The sequence below is a fragment of the Sinocyclocheilus rhinocerous genome, unplaced genomic scaffold (assembly GCF_001515625.1).
Source record: "Sinocyclocheilus rhinocerous isolate Xijiao unplaced genomic scaffold, SAMN03320098_v1.1 scaffold1211, whole genome shotgun sequence".
Taxonomy (NCBI): Eukaryota; Metazoa; Chordata; class Actinopteri; order Cypriniformes; family Cyprinidae; genus Sinocyclocheilus; species Sinocyclocheilus rhinocerous.
This window is the reverse complement of record NW_015670979.1, coordinates 372,008-389,888: the sequence shown is the minus strand read 5'-3', so window position 1 is coordinate 389,888 and position 17,881 is coordinate 372,008. Positions and strand designations below refer to the sequence as shown.

The 17,881-nt window shown below is 37.7% G+C and overlaps 4 protein-coding genes across 5 annotated transcripts in view; 2 read left to right on the top strand and 2 right to left on the bottom strand.

The window, feature by feature from the left end:
• LOC107734455 (uncharacterized) overlaps positions 1–2,804 on the top strand; it is a 4,325-nt gene extending 1,521 nt beyond the window's left edge. The window contains exons 5-8 of the mRNA XM_016546424.1: positions 1,414–1,510; positions 1,630–1,738; positions 1,844–1,972; positions 2,702–2,804. Of these exons, the coding sequence (XP_016401910.1) occupies positions 1,414–1,510; positions 1,630–1,738; positions 1,844–1,972; positions 2,702–2,787 (421 nt within the window). The 3' untranslated portion in view covers positions 2,788–2,804. The remainder of the gene's footprint in view (positions 1–1,413; positions 1,511–1,629; positions 1,739–1,843; positions 1,973–2,701) is intronic.
• cfap298 (cilia and flagella associated protein 298) overlaps positions 1–5,381 on the bottom strand; it is a 13,690-nt gene extending 8,309 nt beyond the window's left edge. Inside the window, exon 1 of one of the 2 annotated variants that reach the window (XM_016546421.1) lies at positions 5,319–5,381. The gene's annotated coding sequence lies outside the window, so the exon portion shown is untranslated. The remainder of the gene's footprint in view (positions 1–5,318) is intronic. The other variant, XM_016546423.1, reaches the window with a different exon arrangement.
• On the top strand, positions 2,833–7,388 carry LOC107734452 (cytokine receptor common subunit gamma-like). Its single transcript, XM_016546415.1, has 8 exons — positions 2,833–2,914; positions 3,662–3,743; positions 3,826–4,001; positions 4,098–4,234; positions 5,382–5,550; positions 6,368–6,467; positions 6,611–6,707; positions 6,800–7,388. Exons 1-8 carry the CDS (start codon positions 2,845–2,847, stop codon positions 7,043–7,045), a joined length of 1,077 nt encoding a protein of 358 aa, XP_016401901.1. The 5' UTR covers positions 2,833–2,844; the 3' UTR covers positions 7,046–7,388.
• Positions 7,389–8,465: 1,077 nt separating this feature from the next.
• LOC107734428 (ryanodine receptor 1-like) overlaps positions 8,466–17,881 on the bottom strand; it is a 53,578-nt gene continuing 44,162 nt past the window's right edge. Inside the window, 20 exon segments of the mRNA XM_016546378.1 lie at positions 8,466–9,308; positions 9,379–9,430; positions 9,519–9,619; positions 9,712–9,776; positions 9,917–10,073; positions 10,274–10,408; positions 10,489–10,497; positions 10,499–10,612; positions 10,701–10,743; positions 10,944–11,074; positions 11,158–11,409; positions 11,632–11,718; positions 11,820–11,988; positions 12,083–12,147; positions 12,257–13,548; positions 13,637–13,718; positions 15,076–15,180; positions 15,416–15,544; positions 15,684–15,772; positions 15,901–15,981. Of these exon segments, the coding sequence (XP_016401864.1) occupies positions 9,213–9,308; positions 9,379–9,430; positions 9,519–9,619; positions 9,712–9,776; positions 9,917–10,073; positions 10,274–10,408; positions 10,489–10,497; positions 10,499–10,612; positions 10,701–10,743; positions 10,944–11,074; positions 11,158–11,409; positions 11,632–11,718; positions 11,820–11,988; positions 12,083–12,147; positions 12,257–13,548; positions 13,637–13,718; positions 15,076–15,180; positions 15,416–15,544; positions 15,684–15,772; positions 15,901–15,981 (3,254 nt within the window). The 3' untranslated portion in view covers positions 8,466–9,212.

Genomic DNA, 17,881 nt, shown 5'->3' with positions numbered 1-17,881 from the left:
AGGGGTGGGGCGGGGCGGGGGGGGGGGTTAAGAAATATTACTTTAAGACTATTTCACTCTAAAATAAAAATTTAGTCTTTAAGAAAATAATAGAATAAAAAATTATATTTTACAGTAGATCTGTAAAATTACAATAATAATATTTGTTTCTTTATCTTCATTTTAAAGGGGACATCAGATGCTAAATTCATTTTTACATGGTGTTTGCATATAAATGTGTCTTAGCAGTGTGTGGACACAACCACCCTACAATGATAAAATCCACTCAAAAAACCTAATCAGTCTCAATTATCGAGCCATTTTGATTTTCTGAGCAGTTTGATGTCATACTGCTCAGGCCCCACCCACGACCGCTATATTAGCTTATTTCAGCCCTCAGCCAGTTGTACGCTGTCGGCCATTTTCTCCACGCTCGAGCAGCTGTAGCGACCATAGACTGTAAAAAAAGATGGACGACGCATCTCCTATTCCTTCCACTATATAAAAGTGAAGCCAAAGCATCTCAGTATGGCCGCTGCCATCTTGAGTAAATGACGTCTGAAAAGAGTCTGCGCAGTAGAGATTTGTTTGGAGCCAGAGTCTGCGCAGTAGTGTCGTGAGGTGGAGCCGCGGTATCAAACTCCTGCCCAAACTTCACTTTCCCGCAGCTTCACTTTTCAGGACGTGTGAGGCACACCCGGTAGCGACAACGTCTCATAAGCAATGCGGGTGTATTGTAGTTGGATGTAAAAGTGAACATAAGAGTCTTCATTTTCTCCCAACATCAGAGCCACTGAGGACGCAGAGGATCAGTTTTACAAAAAAAATTAAAATACACACAAAAAAAAAACGGTAGAGGGGTGGAGTGAGCAGTAGCTCATTATCATTTAAAGAGACATGCACCAAAACGGGTCACTGTGAACAGAGTTGTTTTTGACAAGGTAAAAAGGGTGTTGTTTTACACGACCATTGAGGAATTTTAACCAAAGTATGTTGCAGACATTTCATGAAGACCATAAAGAATCATAACAACTTGTGGAAAATGGGCATCTGATGTCCCCTTTAAAACATTATGCCTACAATCTTTTATTTTGGTGAAAAACCGCAGATTTAAAGCTTCTCCTTCGTTGGCAACAGATTCTAAATGCTTCTCATTAAAAATCCGCTGAAATGTTTGGTGTATTGCGTTTTCAAATGCAAGCAACCCAAACTAACTGCACTTGCAGAGATGGAGATCATATGAAGCAGCATTTACTGCAAACCAAGTTGCTCTGAGACACCGAAAACACCGTTATCCTGAGCAGCTCGCATACTGTATAAATAAACAGTGCTGTGCTTCACTCTAAAACACACGGCGCATACACTATCACACTAAAACATTTTGATTAAATGTTCAGCCCGAATATTACACTCCCCTTCTTCTCTTGAGAACAGAAATGATGTGTCTGATCCACTGGCACTGATTGACTCCAGTTTAGCAGCGATCCGCTCATGCTCTCCACCCTCACCAGACCTGGACAATTTCAGCAAGGTCTGACTTACAACATCATTGAAAAATACAACACAGATGCTATTACAAACCACACTGCTTCAGTTATAGTTAACAAGCTTATTTATGATCTGACATGTTTGGTTTCATGTTTATGGTAGATCTTTACCCCTGACTGCCACATCTCTGCTGTTAAAGACTCCAACACAAAAACCGAGAGCAAACAGAGAAGCCAGAATGAAGCAAACACGTTACCTCACGCCAACACAGGTACACACATATACGCCCACGCTTCCCTCTCACACACCGTCCCGAACCCACACATGAATTCAGAACTTACACTTCTGGTTTGTTCACTATATTGTGTTTGTGCAGTTACACAGCAGCAGCAGAGCCTGCAACAAAATGCAGACCCGGAGCAGGAGCGCTACGATAGTGGAGAGTATTCGGATATATTACCATCCCTTCTGCAACTGGCGCAGGAAGCATCCAGCCTATCCTTCAGTAACACTACACTGCCTTTAGAGCTCTCTTTTGTCATTTAAAACTCTGATGCATTTGACATTGTGAGATAAAAAAAAAATCCGTTAATGCAACCTCTGCATTGGGTGCTGTTGTAAAGTCAGCATTTCTGTGTGGGAGGCTTGCCATGATGAGAATTAAAGGTTTCATCTAGCAGAAAATCTGCTGCATACTCACCCACCATTTGTCTAAATCAGTAATAACTCTTTTATTTGCTCAATTAAAAGTTACTTGAGTGTATGATATGCTATTGATACACACAAAAAAGTTTGTAGCACTAAAACGTTTAAAATGTCACAAAAAATGTAAAGTAATAGTGATTAATCATAGTATCTCCCATGTGATGCAAAAAAAAAATATATAAATTCATAATCTGTTTATTTAACAGTTCATCTTCTTTAGTAATACATTTCTCCGCTGAAATGTAAAGATATGGTCGCCAACTATATGATAGCACACTAGTTTTGAGACACAAGATTGTTTAGAATAATTTCTTATGTGGATCAGTTATTTTGCTGTACCTGATTGTTATATAATGTCTAACTAAAGGCTAGAATATATGTTTATTGCTTAAATGTATCACTATAGCATATTTTAGGTTTCTTATAACAATATGTGCTTTTATGTAAAAGCTAAATAAAATGTTCTAAAAAATTGTAATGCCTATTTTCTTTCATACACAAATTTAGCATTTAGTTCATTTCATAACAGGCAATCAGCAAAATGTGGCTTCTCTTGGACAGGAAATCTCACACACATATGCCAGCCCACACAGAGAGCAGATACATTTAGGCTAGAAAAGGGAAGACTGAAACAAACCTAAAACAACAAGTGCGCTATGTGACCTGTCCAAGATGATATTATTTTTAGTCAGTCTTTTCCTTGGGAACATTCCTTCATTTGCATTTTCAGCATCCCAGCCAAGTGAGTATTTTACAACTACACCATTTTGAAATGAAATGTATTTTTTTCCTTATTATTTTGATTTTATATCATGTTGCCTATAATACCTAGTATTAAAAAACAAAAGGTTTACAGGATTCATTTCGAAACTATTAAACAAAACAGTAGGGTTTGTTGGCTTTTGATTCATTTCTTCCCCTTTTTGTGGTTTTATATGCTCTCTAAAACTACGGAAGTATGTGGTTCTACAACAGTTAAGATGTTAAAATCGAATATGTTAACATATATAGGGGCTAAAAAGTCTGGCGGCAGAGATTGTTTCATCAGCAGAGGAGACCATTCCATACTCCTCAGGAAACTGTGAAATTTTTCAGCAACCTGTCGCTGAAGAGCTGACAAATGTTCAGTTGCTTGCCTTCCAAAATGGCTGGTCTGTGGCCATGATTCACACACGCAACATGAGCTTACCACATTTTTGTTTCAGTTTTTCATACAATGACTAAATCAAAATATTCTAAGAATTCTTATGTAAGACTACAATTGAATTTTAATCAGTAAGAAGGTATAAAATAGTGTTTTTGACTGAAAACATGCATATTTCCTGTATGTATATGTTTCTTTCCAGTCCTCACCGGCTGAGCATCCTCTACTGACAAACTACATGCATTACAAGCTGTCATTTATATATTATGTACATTAGAATTAAAAATAAAATAAGGCTCTTTTAAAGATGAATTGAAATGTTAACTTTCTCTCTTCTTTACCCAGAAATAAACTGCCTTATCATAAACCTGGACTATGTTAATTGCACCTGGAGTGAGCATGAGCAAAGTTACAGTTTCAAGAGCAAGTGCGTATGTTGAACAAAATAGAAAAACCTGCATTTTTGGATACAAATTTCAGGACTGACATTAGCATGTGATTTCTCTTAGGTTTTCACATAACGAAATTCTGGATTGTCCTAAATATCTCAAGATTAAAGGTGTTAACGTGGGCTGCATTTTAACCTACGAAAACCCACTACGGTTTAATACTTTAAACACATGGCTGTACAGTGACAACGGCAGTTTGGTGACAGAGCAGAAACATGAAAACATTAAAGCATCTGGTATTAGAAATTATTCATATTTATTATGACTTGATAATAATTATATGGAAATGACGGCTGATGGATTGATACTTTATATAATGTGTTGCTAATCAGTGAAGCTTTACCCTCCATTCAACCTGTCTGTGGTGGAAAAAAAAGATGCTGAACTGTGGCTGTACTGGAATATTACAAGGAACTACGTCTGCATTGAGAGTGAAATTCGTCACAGGACAGACAACAATGCCTGGAAGGTATGAAATTAATTTGATAAAACTAAACTCTGGCATTGTATAGTAATTTAATATGGCCTCTAATGGCTTACTGATTTATTATGAGAAGCATTTGCTGACATTGAAATCAACAGCATTTTAGCGATGTCCACATCAAAATAAATGGACAAAAGTGGGTTTATAGAAAGCATATCAAATGCAACTAAAGTGTCTACTTTAACTATTTCAAATAACTTTTGTGAAAATAAAATGTCAAAATATGGGTGAAATAATGTTCCATCGCCATTCAGTCTCAGATGTATTTATGTAAAAATGAAACAACATACTTATTCTGACATGCGCTTATTAAATATAAAACAATACGTGATCATACTAAATTGTATTATATATTAAATTATTTAAAACTTCTTGCTGACAAATGGGTAATACCCACTTGTTTAAAGGAGAGTGGCAAAGATTAGCAAAGATTTAAAATTACAATTAATAAAAAAAAAATTGAATTACTTTTTTTGTGTGTGCGTGTGTGTGTGTGTGTGTGTGTGAACCTTAAATAGAGTCTTTTAATGTCCTCTGATGATTCTTGTATAATATTTAACATACATTGGAAAGGTTTCCATGACCTCTCGCGAGATCTCGGCGTTTTTAAGACCTGGGACAGTCTTGCTCACTTACTTCATGTCGCGCGCACGCGTTCTCAAGTGGCCAAGACAGCAAGTGTGGGTATTTGGACAAGGGGGTTGAATCTGGGTTTTGAATTTACGTATCGATTGAGTAAATGATTCAGTGACTCGTAAGAAAATGTCACTTGTTTTTTTTCCCTGTATTAATCGCTGTTGAAAAAGACAAGTCACTTGTCGCCACCTATCGGCTTAATTACGTAACATGCGAAGAGATACGTCCAAAAATAATAATAGAGCCATTTGCACTTAAAAAAAAAAAAAAAAAGACATTGTTACTATGCCATATGTTATATCTTGTCGGAACTCCTTATTAAATGGTAAAGTGATTTGCTGAGATAAAAGAGAAAATCCCAGTGCTTGACGACTAATCAGTTTCGAGGACCGTAAGTTAACTGTTGTATAAATTGTCATTGTATGCTTCTCACCTTGTGGTCGTCTGAACACCAAACAACACAAAACGCGGCACAATTAACATCTCTCTTCCCTAGAACACCACTCCAGGCCACAGGACCTCCTTCAGTTTGCCTTTTCCCTCAAAAAAGCGGTATGAGTTCCAGGTCAGGGCTCGAATAGGGTATTCCTGCGTAGAGTCCATGTTTTGGAGCGACTGGAGTGAGCCTGTCTACTGGGGATCTTTAAAGGCCAACAATAACACAGGTAACTTATCTTATCTGTATTACAAGTCTCTCAATGCTTTATCTGCCTGCTAGTATGCTGCAAATGAAAAGGATGAAGAACTGCAGACAAACAGTCACAGTCACAAGCGCTTTATCGACGCCTCATCAGAACAGCCAATCAGAACAAGTTCTCTCTGCCTGTGCGTGCTCTCACACTCTTCAGACTTGCAGCACATTGTATTTTCATGCTTTCCGTAATGCATCACCACAAACTGGATGCTTTTTATATATGTTGAAAGTGAGGAATTTGCCATAAAATCTTTCCACAACCAGTTTCATGTTTGATGATTAATATACATGACGCACTGGTTGTATCAGGGCCTGTCCAAATATCCACACTCGCAGTCTTTGCACTTGACCACTTGTTGACTGATATGATGTACTGTGTAGTATTGTAAAAATGCAAGTTTTTTCATTGTTATTTGCACATTTTGATTTTCAATACTTAAAAATGTCTGTTCAGTTGAGCCTATGTAATTGTGATTAAGTGATAATGTTGCAAACCTTTTACAAAATACACATGAAAGATGATGGGATAGGCTACGCTTAGCCTCAAATACCGCTCAGAAGTCAGAAGGGCACTGAACACTGAAACTGGGACAGTCAAGTGCAAAGTCTCAAGTGGCAAAGACTGCAAAGTGTGGTATTGTTACAGGCCCACTGTCAGTTAAAGGAGCAATATGTAACTTTTTTTTACTGTACAAAAGCATAAACATATGTTTGCAAAGATTTTGCTGGATTGAAAAAACAATTATGACATCTATAGCAGTGGCCTTAATGACAACCCTTTTCCCCAGAGAGTCCGATTAACATGTCTGTGACGTCACTGGTGCTGTATATAGTGGGAGCCACAATAATTCTCATCATACTCTCCTGCTTGCTCATCCATAGCGAGAGGTTTGAAGCCATTTTTTTTGTCCTTCAACCATTTTTCTTTATTTTAAACATTGCATTTTAATTTTCCACAGTAAAATTCTCTTTATCTTTTAATTCAATAGAAGTGTTTTATTTATGATAATTTAATGTGTAACGTTCCTTAGGTTAAGAATCATTTTAATACCAGTGGTACCAAATGCAGGACGAAATGTAAGCAATTACCTTGCAGCCCTTTTTGACAATTATAATGGCAATGTTGAGGTAAGCAACAGTTATTCTTTTTTTCAATTGTGTACCATCCTTGAATAGTGGTAAAGAGGGAATGTGAGAATTAATCTTTTTTTGTCATACAGAAATGGCTGTCCATGCCTAAAGATCTGGAGAACGGCTTCAAACCCAATTTCACAGAGCGTGCCTGCCCTGTGCGCGAGTACAAGACAGTGTCCCAGTCCAGCACTGACAGCGAAAGCATCCTCTCAATCCCAACAGAGCTGTCATCAGATAATCAGTGCATGCATAGCTCATCAGCCTCCACCATACCTGGATCTGCCGAAACCCCACAAACCCAAGATCAATCGCAAGTGGATATTCCAGTCTAAATCTTCATCTTAATCTGAGGCAAATAAAGTTGAGAGTTTATCTTTGAAATTTAGATTTTAAATTAGAATCTTGATTGAAAAGAAAAATATTTCCAAGTGAAAAAAGGGTTTTGCATGTGTTATATAATGATGAATCCCAGTCGAATCTAGTATTGGCATTTTGAAACCTTTTTTTTTTTATCAACTCAAAACAAGGAATGATAAACATTCAGTTGCTTCTTTTTCTTATGTTTAAGCAGGGTAGTGTAGTGTTTATAATTGAAATAGTGTTCTTTTTTTTTTTTTTTACATAGTTTGGAGTTGGTTTTTGTTATAATAGGTCAGGTGGAGTTGCAGCATAGTAGGCAAGCACTCGTCGGAAATGTAACGCCCCTTACCATAATCGCGAGCTTCATCTTTCAAAATAAATGTAAAGACTGAGCCCTAAAGGGGAACAGAGTCGCCTGACCGACACAGTGATGAAGCTGGTATGTTTGCAGCACACACGCCATGGTTAAGACAGCTGACTCCACTGTGATGTGACCCTGTCTCTCTCTCTCTCTCTCACACTCACACAATGTGCAAAACTCCGCTGTCACGTGTGGCATCAAAGTACCGCGATAGCGTTTCGAGAGCAGCCGGCTGACTCGGCGACTGCAGGAGCGTTGATGACGACACAGCCATTTCACAATTGGCCAGATTCACCGCATGACAACTATCATTTATACTTTAAACCGCATAAACACATTTCATTACACCAAATACACAAAATAATGTTCTTTTTAGCAGCATCATATGACCCCTTTAAGACTTTAGTCTTTGCAACTTCAGGGATCTTATTTATGCTTATAACTTATTTATCAGCTTGTAACACTCCAAAGAGAAAGGAAAACTTGAAATCGCATCATATGACCCCTTTAAGGTTTAGGGTCGCTGGAAGGAATGCTTCTATAAGATTAGCGTTTTTACAAGCAGTGACTGTTGTATCAAAGTGTAAGATGTGTCTGTGATGATAACATTTATACTTAGTACAAAGTCAATTCTAGAATCTGATTTGCGTACTGGTGGGGAAATCCCATCACCTACAAACCCATGTATTATCTGATTATTTAGCGGAGTGCCATTTGTGATTCTATTTGTAATTATTAGTGTAGTTGCATATATATTTGCAGGAATTACACTTCAACTAGACCAGCTGCTCTGAAATGTTATTTTTAGATTATTCTGTTTTTCTAGCCTGTTATTGACCAAATACTTATTTTCCACCATAATTTGCAAATAAATTCTTTAAAAATCCTACAATGTGATTTTCTGGATTTTTTTTCTCATTTTGTCTCTCATAGTTGAGGTATACCTATGATGAAAATTACAGGCCTCTCTCATCTTTTTAAGTGGGAGAACTTGCACAATTGGTGGCTGACTAAATACTTTTTTTCCCCACTGTATATATTTGTTTTAAATGTATAGCATCTTTATCATACCATATCGTAAAAGGCCCTAAAAAGGCAACTGAAATCTTAAAATTAAACAATGTTGGTAGCATATGTATCTTGATTAATGATCTATTCTGTTTTCATTAGGATTTATTTTTGCACTTTTAGCTTGTTGCTCATCTGTAGTACTCTGATAAAATGCCACATTTTTGAACAACATTCAACATACTTTTGAGACTTTTAACATTTAGAATGTGAATTTGCTATTTTAAGATTATTAGATGATTGAAGACAAATATGATGCTTAATGTAATGCTTTTACAATTTCTGAATAAAAACATTCAAATTCACATCATTCACAATGTCTGTGATGATTATTTATATATTTTGATAAAATCATTTTTTTCACAGTAGATTTTGATGTTTGAGCTCATCTGGAAGTGGGATGCTTAAACTGCAAGAACATCAAGTACATTAACATTTTCAAATTTATGACAAAAATTGTGACACGCTAAAGAATCATTAGAACAGGTCTTAGGCACATTAATATTTTAAATGAGCAGATACTTAAAAATTACCCTCCAAAAAAACTTACTATGAATAAATAGCATGCATTTTGAGTGTATATGAGTATAATGATCTGGTATTGTGCAAGTCAATAACATTATTACTGTGTAATTTTACATATAACATGGATTGTCACAATTTAAACATCATACTACTGGTTAAAGGCAACGAACAAAACAGAAAAACATTTATCCAAGCTGGTCTTCATATTGTTTTCTGAAGCAGTCTCCAGCAGGGAAGAAATCCCAGCATCTCTCCTGGTACATCTTCCACACATATGATTCCTGTCAAACACATATTATATTTAGATCACTTTTCATATTTATGAATTATGAACATTGTGACACATCTTACCTGCCCAGTGTGCTCAGTTTCATCCTTGTTGATTAAGTACATCAGGAAGAACCTAATGAAGAGAGAGAGACTGTATAAGATGTCTGAAGATGGAGAGATTGTATAACATAAGAAAGGTGGCAGAAAACCGAATCGCTCACATGTAATTGGCCAGGTTGTGTTCTTCAAGAGTATGCGTCTCAAAGCCATGTGGAGTTGTATCAAAGTAATCACTCCCAATACCACATATAAAGCATTTGGTCTGGCAATGCAAAGCGGAAAAGCAGATACATTGCTAAGCATTTAAAAACTTAATATGTATTTTTCTTTATTGAACCGTAAAGATCTCAGTACCTCCATGTCTTCTTTTACTTGTTCTTGCTGGTCTCTCAGCTCACCAAAAGCATCAATGATCAGACCTGTGCAGACAAACACGCATTGAATTGCAGTGCAGTGTTTTCAATCTAATCCAGAAAATGAAATTTCATAGCCAGTCATAAATGTATAATTTAATGCGGTAGATTTGCTAGGCCAAGTTGAATAGAAACATAAGTCTCACCTTGAATGATGGCCAGCAGGATGACGATGACAAAGAAGAAAAAGGTGATGTCGAAAACCACCCGATAGAGTTCATACTCATCCCCTGCTGGGTCTTCAATCTCGTCTCCTATACCTCCACCTGCCCGCACACCCACGTACATGTGGAACAGATAACACTGAGAAGAGAAAGAGCGAGAGATGTGTTGGATTACACAGCAGGTGTTTGGTTAGGGGAGAATTGCAGAAAAAAATGAGCAACCCCCAACAAAAGGTTTTACAAAATGTTTGTTACTGTACAACTCATAAAGACATTATTAGAGAAGGAGAAAAAAAAGACAATTTGACACCAATAGTGTTTTATAATGCAGTGACCAACTGTCATCATGTCGTCACACTTCATGTCCGGCTCGTCCTCATCCTCGCTCTTATTGTAGAACTTCCTGAAGAAGTTAAAGGCCACCACAGTGTAGAGGTACACAACCACAGCCAGCAAACCCACAGTCATCATCAGCTGAAACAAGCCAACAGAGTCAACTGGTGTGTAAATTCAGATTTTCAGAACCAGTTTGAGTTTTGTTGTACTGACTGTACCTGTTTTCCGCTCTTCGGGTTTCTTGTCTGTCTGTTGTTTGCTGACATCCAGCGATGCCAGATCCATACCCAGCAGCTCTGCAATTCGCTCACGTCCATAAATATCTCCGTATTTATCCAGAACCTTGCCAAAGGAAACAAGAACATCATGGCCTCATAAACACATTCATTTTAAACCTAAACACCAATGAACAGAAAGAATATTGATTTACCTTTCGCTTAACAAATTTGTCCCAGTAGTTGGAGGGAAAGGAGCTAAAACAATGATAAAGTGTTTTAATTACAGTTTTTTTAAAGGAAAAACTATGACCACAGCTGGCTGGGTCTGCTAACACACACTTATTAGTCCATCCTAACACCCTAGAGTATTAAAGAGACATAAATTAGGGACCACATATGTGCAAAACCAGTTTGACCTCAAAACAGAATCTAACTCAACTTTTCTGCACACTTACGGTGTGTTTAGCACCAATCTGTCCCACTGGCCTTTGATGTCATCATCTTCTGGCTGTTCAGTGATGTAAAGGCCATCAAACTCCAGCTTTCTTGCCAGCTCTTTCTCTCTCTTAAAGATGACCAGTGGAATCTAACAGACCACGACATCATGATAACTCAAGTCTGATAATGACACAAGTTCAAGCACTAAAATATAAATCTAGTGGTTCAAACCTTGAGGCAGTTGTATCCAATGATGGATAAGAAAGCGATGATGGTGTGCACAATGGCCAGGCAGGCCAGAGTGGGCTGCATGTATCCGGTACTCTCTTCCAGGAAATAATACACAGGACCTTCCTCATCATCATCGCCTCCATCCTCTCCACCAGAGCCCTCAAAGTCCTCCCCAGAGCCTTCAAACAGCCCAGAGCTTTCAAACATACCTGAGCCGTCAAACTCATCAGTAAACGGAGGAGTATCAGATACCTGGAAAAAAAAATTAAATAAAAAAAATGACAGGAACATTAGATTTTATTTTTACATCTATGTGCATTTTAAAGTAAAATGATTGTGAGGCATGCCATTTTGATTGAATTGAATTAAATTAAACATTTTAACAAAAGGACATATAAACAAGCCTAGAAATCCAAATAAACCACTTATTAAAATGGGACAATTTGTGTGAAAATCTAAAATAGGTTTTCCGACCTTGTAGAAGAGAAGAATGAAGTTCAGGGCGAAGGCGATGAACAAAGCCAGGAAACGAAGGTTGTAGAAGTTACGGGACAAACAGTTCTGTAGATGGAAGTGGAGATGAACAGCAAATCAAAACCCGTAAATCGTAACTAAAACTCATAGATTCAAGATTTAGAAGAAAAATATATTATTTCTCCTACCATGAATTTATTTCTTTGAACATCCAATTCATTCCAGAGCTCAAATCCTGCCCCCTTGGCTGATTTCTTTTCCTTCTTGGCTTTGGTGGCTTTCTCAGGTTTTGGTTCTTCTGGTGTCGTCTCAGGCTTGACCTCTGCTTCCTTCTCAGCCTTCTCTCCATTCTCAGTGCTGTTACACACGGAAGATGGTCATTAAAATGGTAAATACATCTAGAAAAACACAAAACAATGTCCTGTTTTCCCTTCATTTGGGAGTCACTCACTCTGCTTTCTCAGGCTCAGGGAGAGGTTCTTCAATAGGAGGTTGCTCACTTCCTGCTTCTGGTTGCTGCAGCATAAAAAAAAAAACAAGGACCAACATGACGCATACAATTAATAATCTTTGTGTAGAAGATTGGTGAAGGAACACAAGGAACCCAGTTGAATAAACACCATACCATTTTCCTTTTCAGTAATGGAGTGCCCTCTGGAGTCGGTGGCTCCACAGGGGTCGTGTCACCCATATCTCCAAGTCCACCAGGTGTATCGATACCAGGAATCTTCCCACCATCTTTTTCCTGGATGTCCTCATCCTCTTCCTCTCCCCCTCCTGCTTCCATTGAGTCGGTTATACCTCCTGTATCCTGCGCCTCTCCGCCCCTTGGTTCTCCCGGTAGGTCTCCATGCACCTCATCCTGTGTGGGATCCGGCATGCTGGCCAGCAACTCGGTGACGGTGATGTTCTTGGCCCCTTCAACTAAACCACCTCCAAAAAGTGTATGCCAGATGAGCAAGAAGAAACCTTTACACACACTGTAAATGAAATGGAGGATGCCCATGAGGATTGTCCATAGGAAGGTAGCAACCCTGACCACAATTTCCTTGATGGTCATCTTCCTGAGCCTACGGTACTGTCTGCGAATATTCCTAAAGGTAAACATGCCCAGGAAATTCATGATGCTTTGGATGAAATCAGCAAAGGCGGAGCTTGATTCTGGCTGGCCCTCCTCTCCACCACCATCTTCATCTCCGCCACCTCCTCCTTCGGGTTCCTCCTCATCGTTCTCTTCTTTCTCCTCCTCATCCTGCTCTGAAATCTGTGAAGCGATATTCATCTCAAAGATGGTGTCCTCACAAAAGTTGACAAAAATCTCCATCTTCTCCGATTCGCCACCTTCGTTGACCACGTCAAATATGAACTGCCGTTTGGACTCTTTGACTTGAGGCATTTCCCATTGCTTACGATTCACCTCACTGATCTCAAAGTAGATTCTCTCGATCTTCCTGCTGGCGCCCATTATCTCGATGCGACCCAAGAATGGGCGGAAATAGTTCAGAACGCTCTCAGCTTGTTCGAGGAAGTTCTGCAACCTGGTATCATGAGGAACATGTTCAGAGAGGTTGGTTAGCAGCACCGCAATGTTAAAACCAATGTCTTTCGCTGGCTCTTGGAACCGACTGGCAAACTCCTCGTAATTAATCATCTCATTCTCATCTGCCTCAGAGCAGGACAATAGGAATTGGATCTCCGCAGGTGTGTACTGTTTCTGGCTGTCCATGGCTTTTTGGAAATCCTTCTTGGATATCAAACCTCTAGGGTCTGTCAAATAGTCGCGGAATGCATCAGACGCAACAATGTCCTTCAGCTTGAGGAACATGTCGAAGAATTTAAGGATCATTTCTACATTGCTGGATGACTCCACTAGCATGTCCACCATTTGGCGAGCAATAGTGCCATTTACAACATTACCTGTCAAATACAGAGTCATACAGTGTAATCAGGTCTAGACTGAATGATGTAAAAACTGATGAACATAAATGCAAGATTTTCTTTATACCCTCCAGCAGAGACAATAACATGACCACCATATCTTTCTGAAGGTCCAACAACTCTTTCAGAAGACCAATCTGACTGGAATCCTACAAGAAAACAGAATGACATATTAACTGTACCATAACATATATTATCTAAATCAGCAGCTTTTGTACATCAAAAAATGTACAAAACATATAATTTATAACATTTTTTATTAAATAATGTTTTTTTAATACACAATGTAAAAAAACAACAACAACAAATGTAGCAGCTTTTGTACATCAAAAAATGTACAAAACATATAATTTATAAAACTAAAAGAATATATAAAATATACATTTTTTATTAAATAATGTTTTTTTAATACACAATGTAAAAAAACAACAACAACAAATGCGATTATAGCAATATGATTCTTAAAAAAAGGGGGAAAAACTGTTTTAGACATAACAGCTTCATTATTTGTGGTGGTATAACTTGCTGTATAAGGGTATGATCACAAAATAAATACATTAGCATCTTTATAAGAAACGTTACCTTATCAGATTGGTTGAGGATAATCTAAAAAACTGTAACATTTAATGTAGGTTAATGCATGCAGTAACAATAACAGGAGTTAATTACTAGAAACAGAAACACTCCATACACACAAGAGATGATGAAAAAAAAAAACATCACACCAAAGGCAGAATTGTAGAAGAGGCAAAACAAAAATCACATAAAGCTAAAAACACATGGTTTTTCTGGGTAATGTTAACTGCCATCCATTTTCTCAGGATGTTTGACCCACTTGTTTGCATGCTTTTTTATTTTTATTTTTTTCAGAAATATTAAGAGAAATTGGCATGTTAAATGAAGAGTAAAAATTAGATTTTGTGTCAAAAAAGGCCAACTGGGTTCAAACACCTGAATTTAAGAATCTGGAACATAAAGGGGGAAACTCAAATACAACCACTTCAATAGATAAATAAGAGTGATACATACTCTTCCCTGCATACGGCATATGAAAAACAGTTTGATTAATCAGTAAAGCATTGAGAGTAAAAACAGTAAAACATTCCAACATACCAGTCGTTAAAAGTTTGAAAAAGGAATGTAACATGCTCTTTAATTTAGCTTGTAATCTAATCATTAAAAGCAGTTCTACTATTCATAAGCAACTACTACAACTTCATTTACATGCATTTCCTATTAGCAACTAAAGAAATAAATAAGCCCTTTTAGTAGAAATTAAACACATTTGCTACTGGAGAAAGTGTGCAGATCTACTGAGAAGCTGTACAATATGTTTTTATGTTACATAAAAGATACTGTGATACAAAAACTTTATATTTATACAAAAAACACTAAGCCAACTTCATGTACATGAATGAAAATCTCAACTATGTGATCTAATGCATTCAGATAGAATGAAAACAAGAAATGTGTAGGTAACAGAGCAATCAAGTTCAGATGGGTTACCTGAGCCAGTTTCATCATCATATGGGCAAAAACATGCAGGAAGCCCACCACAGCATCCCACAGGCGACTGTGGGCCAGGGACTGCTGGTTTCCTGTGCAGGGTCCCTGAGACAGAAGGACAACTTAAATACATGGTAGATAAGTCTATGATTTTAGAGGAAATTAATGTGCCGAGAACACTGTAAAAATTCAGAGCAAATTTTTCTCGGGAGAAAATTCCACCATTCAGCTATTCAAACACACAAGGGGTTGTGTAAAAGTTACATGTGGAGACCACAAAATTAATATAATAAATAAAAGGAATATGAAAGTTAATGATCAAAGAAATAAGATGATGTACCTGGATATACTCAGTAAGGCTGTTGAACACCTGTTTGGCCACAGTCATAGCTTTAGAGAAGTTCCTTTTGCCTGGTTCATCTATTATGTCTTTTCCTGAGTAATACCAGTAGAAATCACTGATAGACTCCTGGAAAGAGAAAATAAACATCCACAAACTAATAAGTGTGCAGATATCAAAATTTAAAGCAACACTTTATCGGTCTATAAGTTCAAGAGTATGTAACGATGTCTGAATTAGTCCGTTTTCAAGGGTAAAATGACATCACCTGTAGTCTAAGCAGGTAATCCACTGTACAGATAATGACATTGATGATGGTGGTGCTGCCTGTCTGTGTTCTCAGGTAGTTCTGGAAGTCTAAAGTAAAAGTAAACTCACAGATGGTTAAACATTCAATTTGTACAACAATTACATTCCCTTGAACTTTGTGTTCTACAGTAACAAAAACAACAGCATTTTACTGTACACGAAGATTCAGGACCCACCATTGTTGTGACCCTCACAGAGGAGCTGCAGAAAGCGGAAGAGGTCACAAGTGAACTCATCATCAGCCATGACCTTCTCACCTATGCGAAGGGAAGGAAATATGTGGAAACACATGACATACTGGTGAATGCCAGATGACACTGATCACAAGTTTAGTGTAGCGGCAGTCTGATTAGAACTGAGAAGAAAAAGATAGTAAGTGGAAAAGAGAGTGATTAAACAGCTTAAATCTCTCATCTTATATTGTTAGTGCAAACAGCAATATTTTCATCCCTTTCTGTAAGAGATAAGCAGGAAATTTAGTTATTTTTGTTTCAATCCACTGCCCAGTTCAGTATTAAGTACACTGACCAAGTTGTCCCACCTAGTGCACTGAAAAATCCCAGAGAACACCAGTAGGCTGCTCACTATATTGACGGATGTCAGTACAGTACAGCCTTGAAAATCACCAGAAATGGAGGACAAACTAATATTTCATAATGGTACTGCTCTTTTTAAAAGCTACAGTAACAATGCACAAAAAAATGATACAAAATGTCAGAATTGAACAATTCACTTCATTGTGAACTAGGGAATGGAATGAGACAGCCTTTTGCATAATAACTATTTCTTTAACTTAGACTGAATTACAGCAGCACAGAATGACACACATTACAGAATCACTTTATACACCAACAACACGTATACATAAACTATACACATACACAATAATGTGCATATCTGATATAACACAGATATAAGAACACTGATATAATCACATATACTGTGGCTCAAACACAGAGGTGGATTAATTACAACATTAAGCTCTAACATAGACGATACTTCAGCATGCAGGACAGACCTACTGCAATCCTAAACCTCAGCTGTGTTTGGATAGGTAAGGTGGTCAATAAACAAATCTAAATTCATGAAAATCACATTCATTCAAAGCCTTCAGCATGGAATGATCTGTTCACAAATAGCTTCTGTGATAATTCAAGCTAATTTGTTGCATAGAAAATTCACAATGTTAAATTGCACCGCTAAACTGCTGTGTGCTAACATAACCTACCATTTTTGGATTAATTATGACCTCAAGCCAATGTATGATGGTGAAGCCAAGACAGAGTTAGATCGTATATGGTTTAATTCATAACCAATGGCAGGATTTGGTAAGTTATATGTATTTGTTAGGAACAAAACACATTCTAAACTTAAGCATTTTAGTGCCATCATATGAAGGTTAAGACCTTTTTCGATGTAAAAACAAAATTCATTAATGCAAAAACCAACATTAAAAATAAAAATTCAAGTTCTGTTACACTAAATAACTAAAATGCAGCATATATTTATTATATAATTTAACTCCAGTTTTCTATAGATTAGACACAATGCAGAGTTCTAGAGTTACAGTAGATCTGTTTCAGCACTCAAAAGGAGAAAGAAAAAACACTTCAGTCACATTCTGTGTTGGTGTGTATAACTATTATACACACAGTTACTACTCTTTTGGATTTTGTATCATTTTTAAACAATAATTTTGCAGGGTTAAAGGGGTCATATGATGCTGCTAAAAAATGCTGCTATTTGGTGTAATGAAATGTGTTTATGCGGTTTAAGGCCTCGGCCTAGAGTGAGCAGAGGCAGGCGGGCTTGAGAACGGCGCAGTCAGCAGATTCGACTAAGGAGTGGCCGGTGGGCTTGCGGCAACCACATGTGACGACCCCGGGCTGGACTCCGCTTCGTCCACGGTGAAAGCCGATCCGGCGATCCACAGCGCAAAGTTGATGTATTTCCTCAGCGACCAGCACGGATCAGCTCTAGGCATAACGAAACGGATATTGTCCTCTTTTGGAAGGCCAAACAAAGTAGTTTCGCTTTCACAACGAAACACACAGCGCCTTCACGACATGGCGGCAGCGGCAACAATACTACAGCGAGAATAAAAGTTACGCCTACTTTCTTTGCGTGAACATTTGGGCGGCGTTATGCAAATCTTCC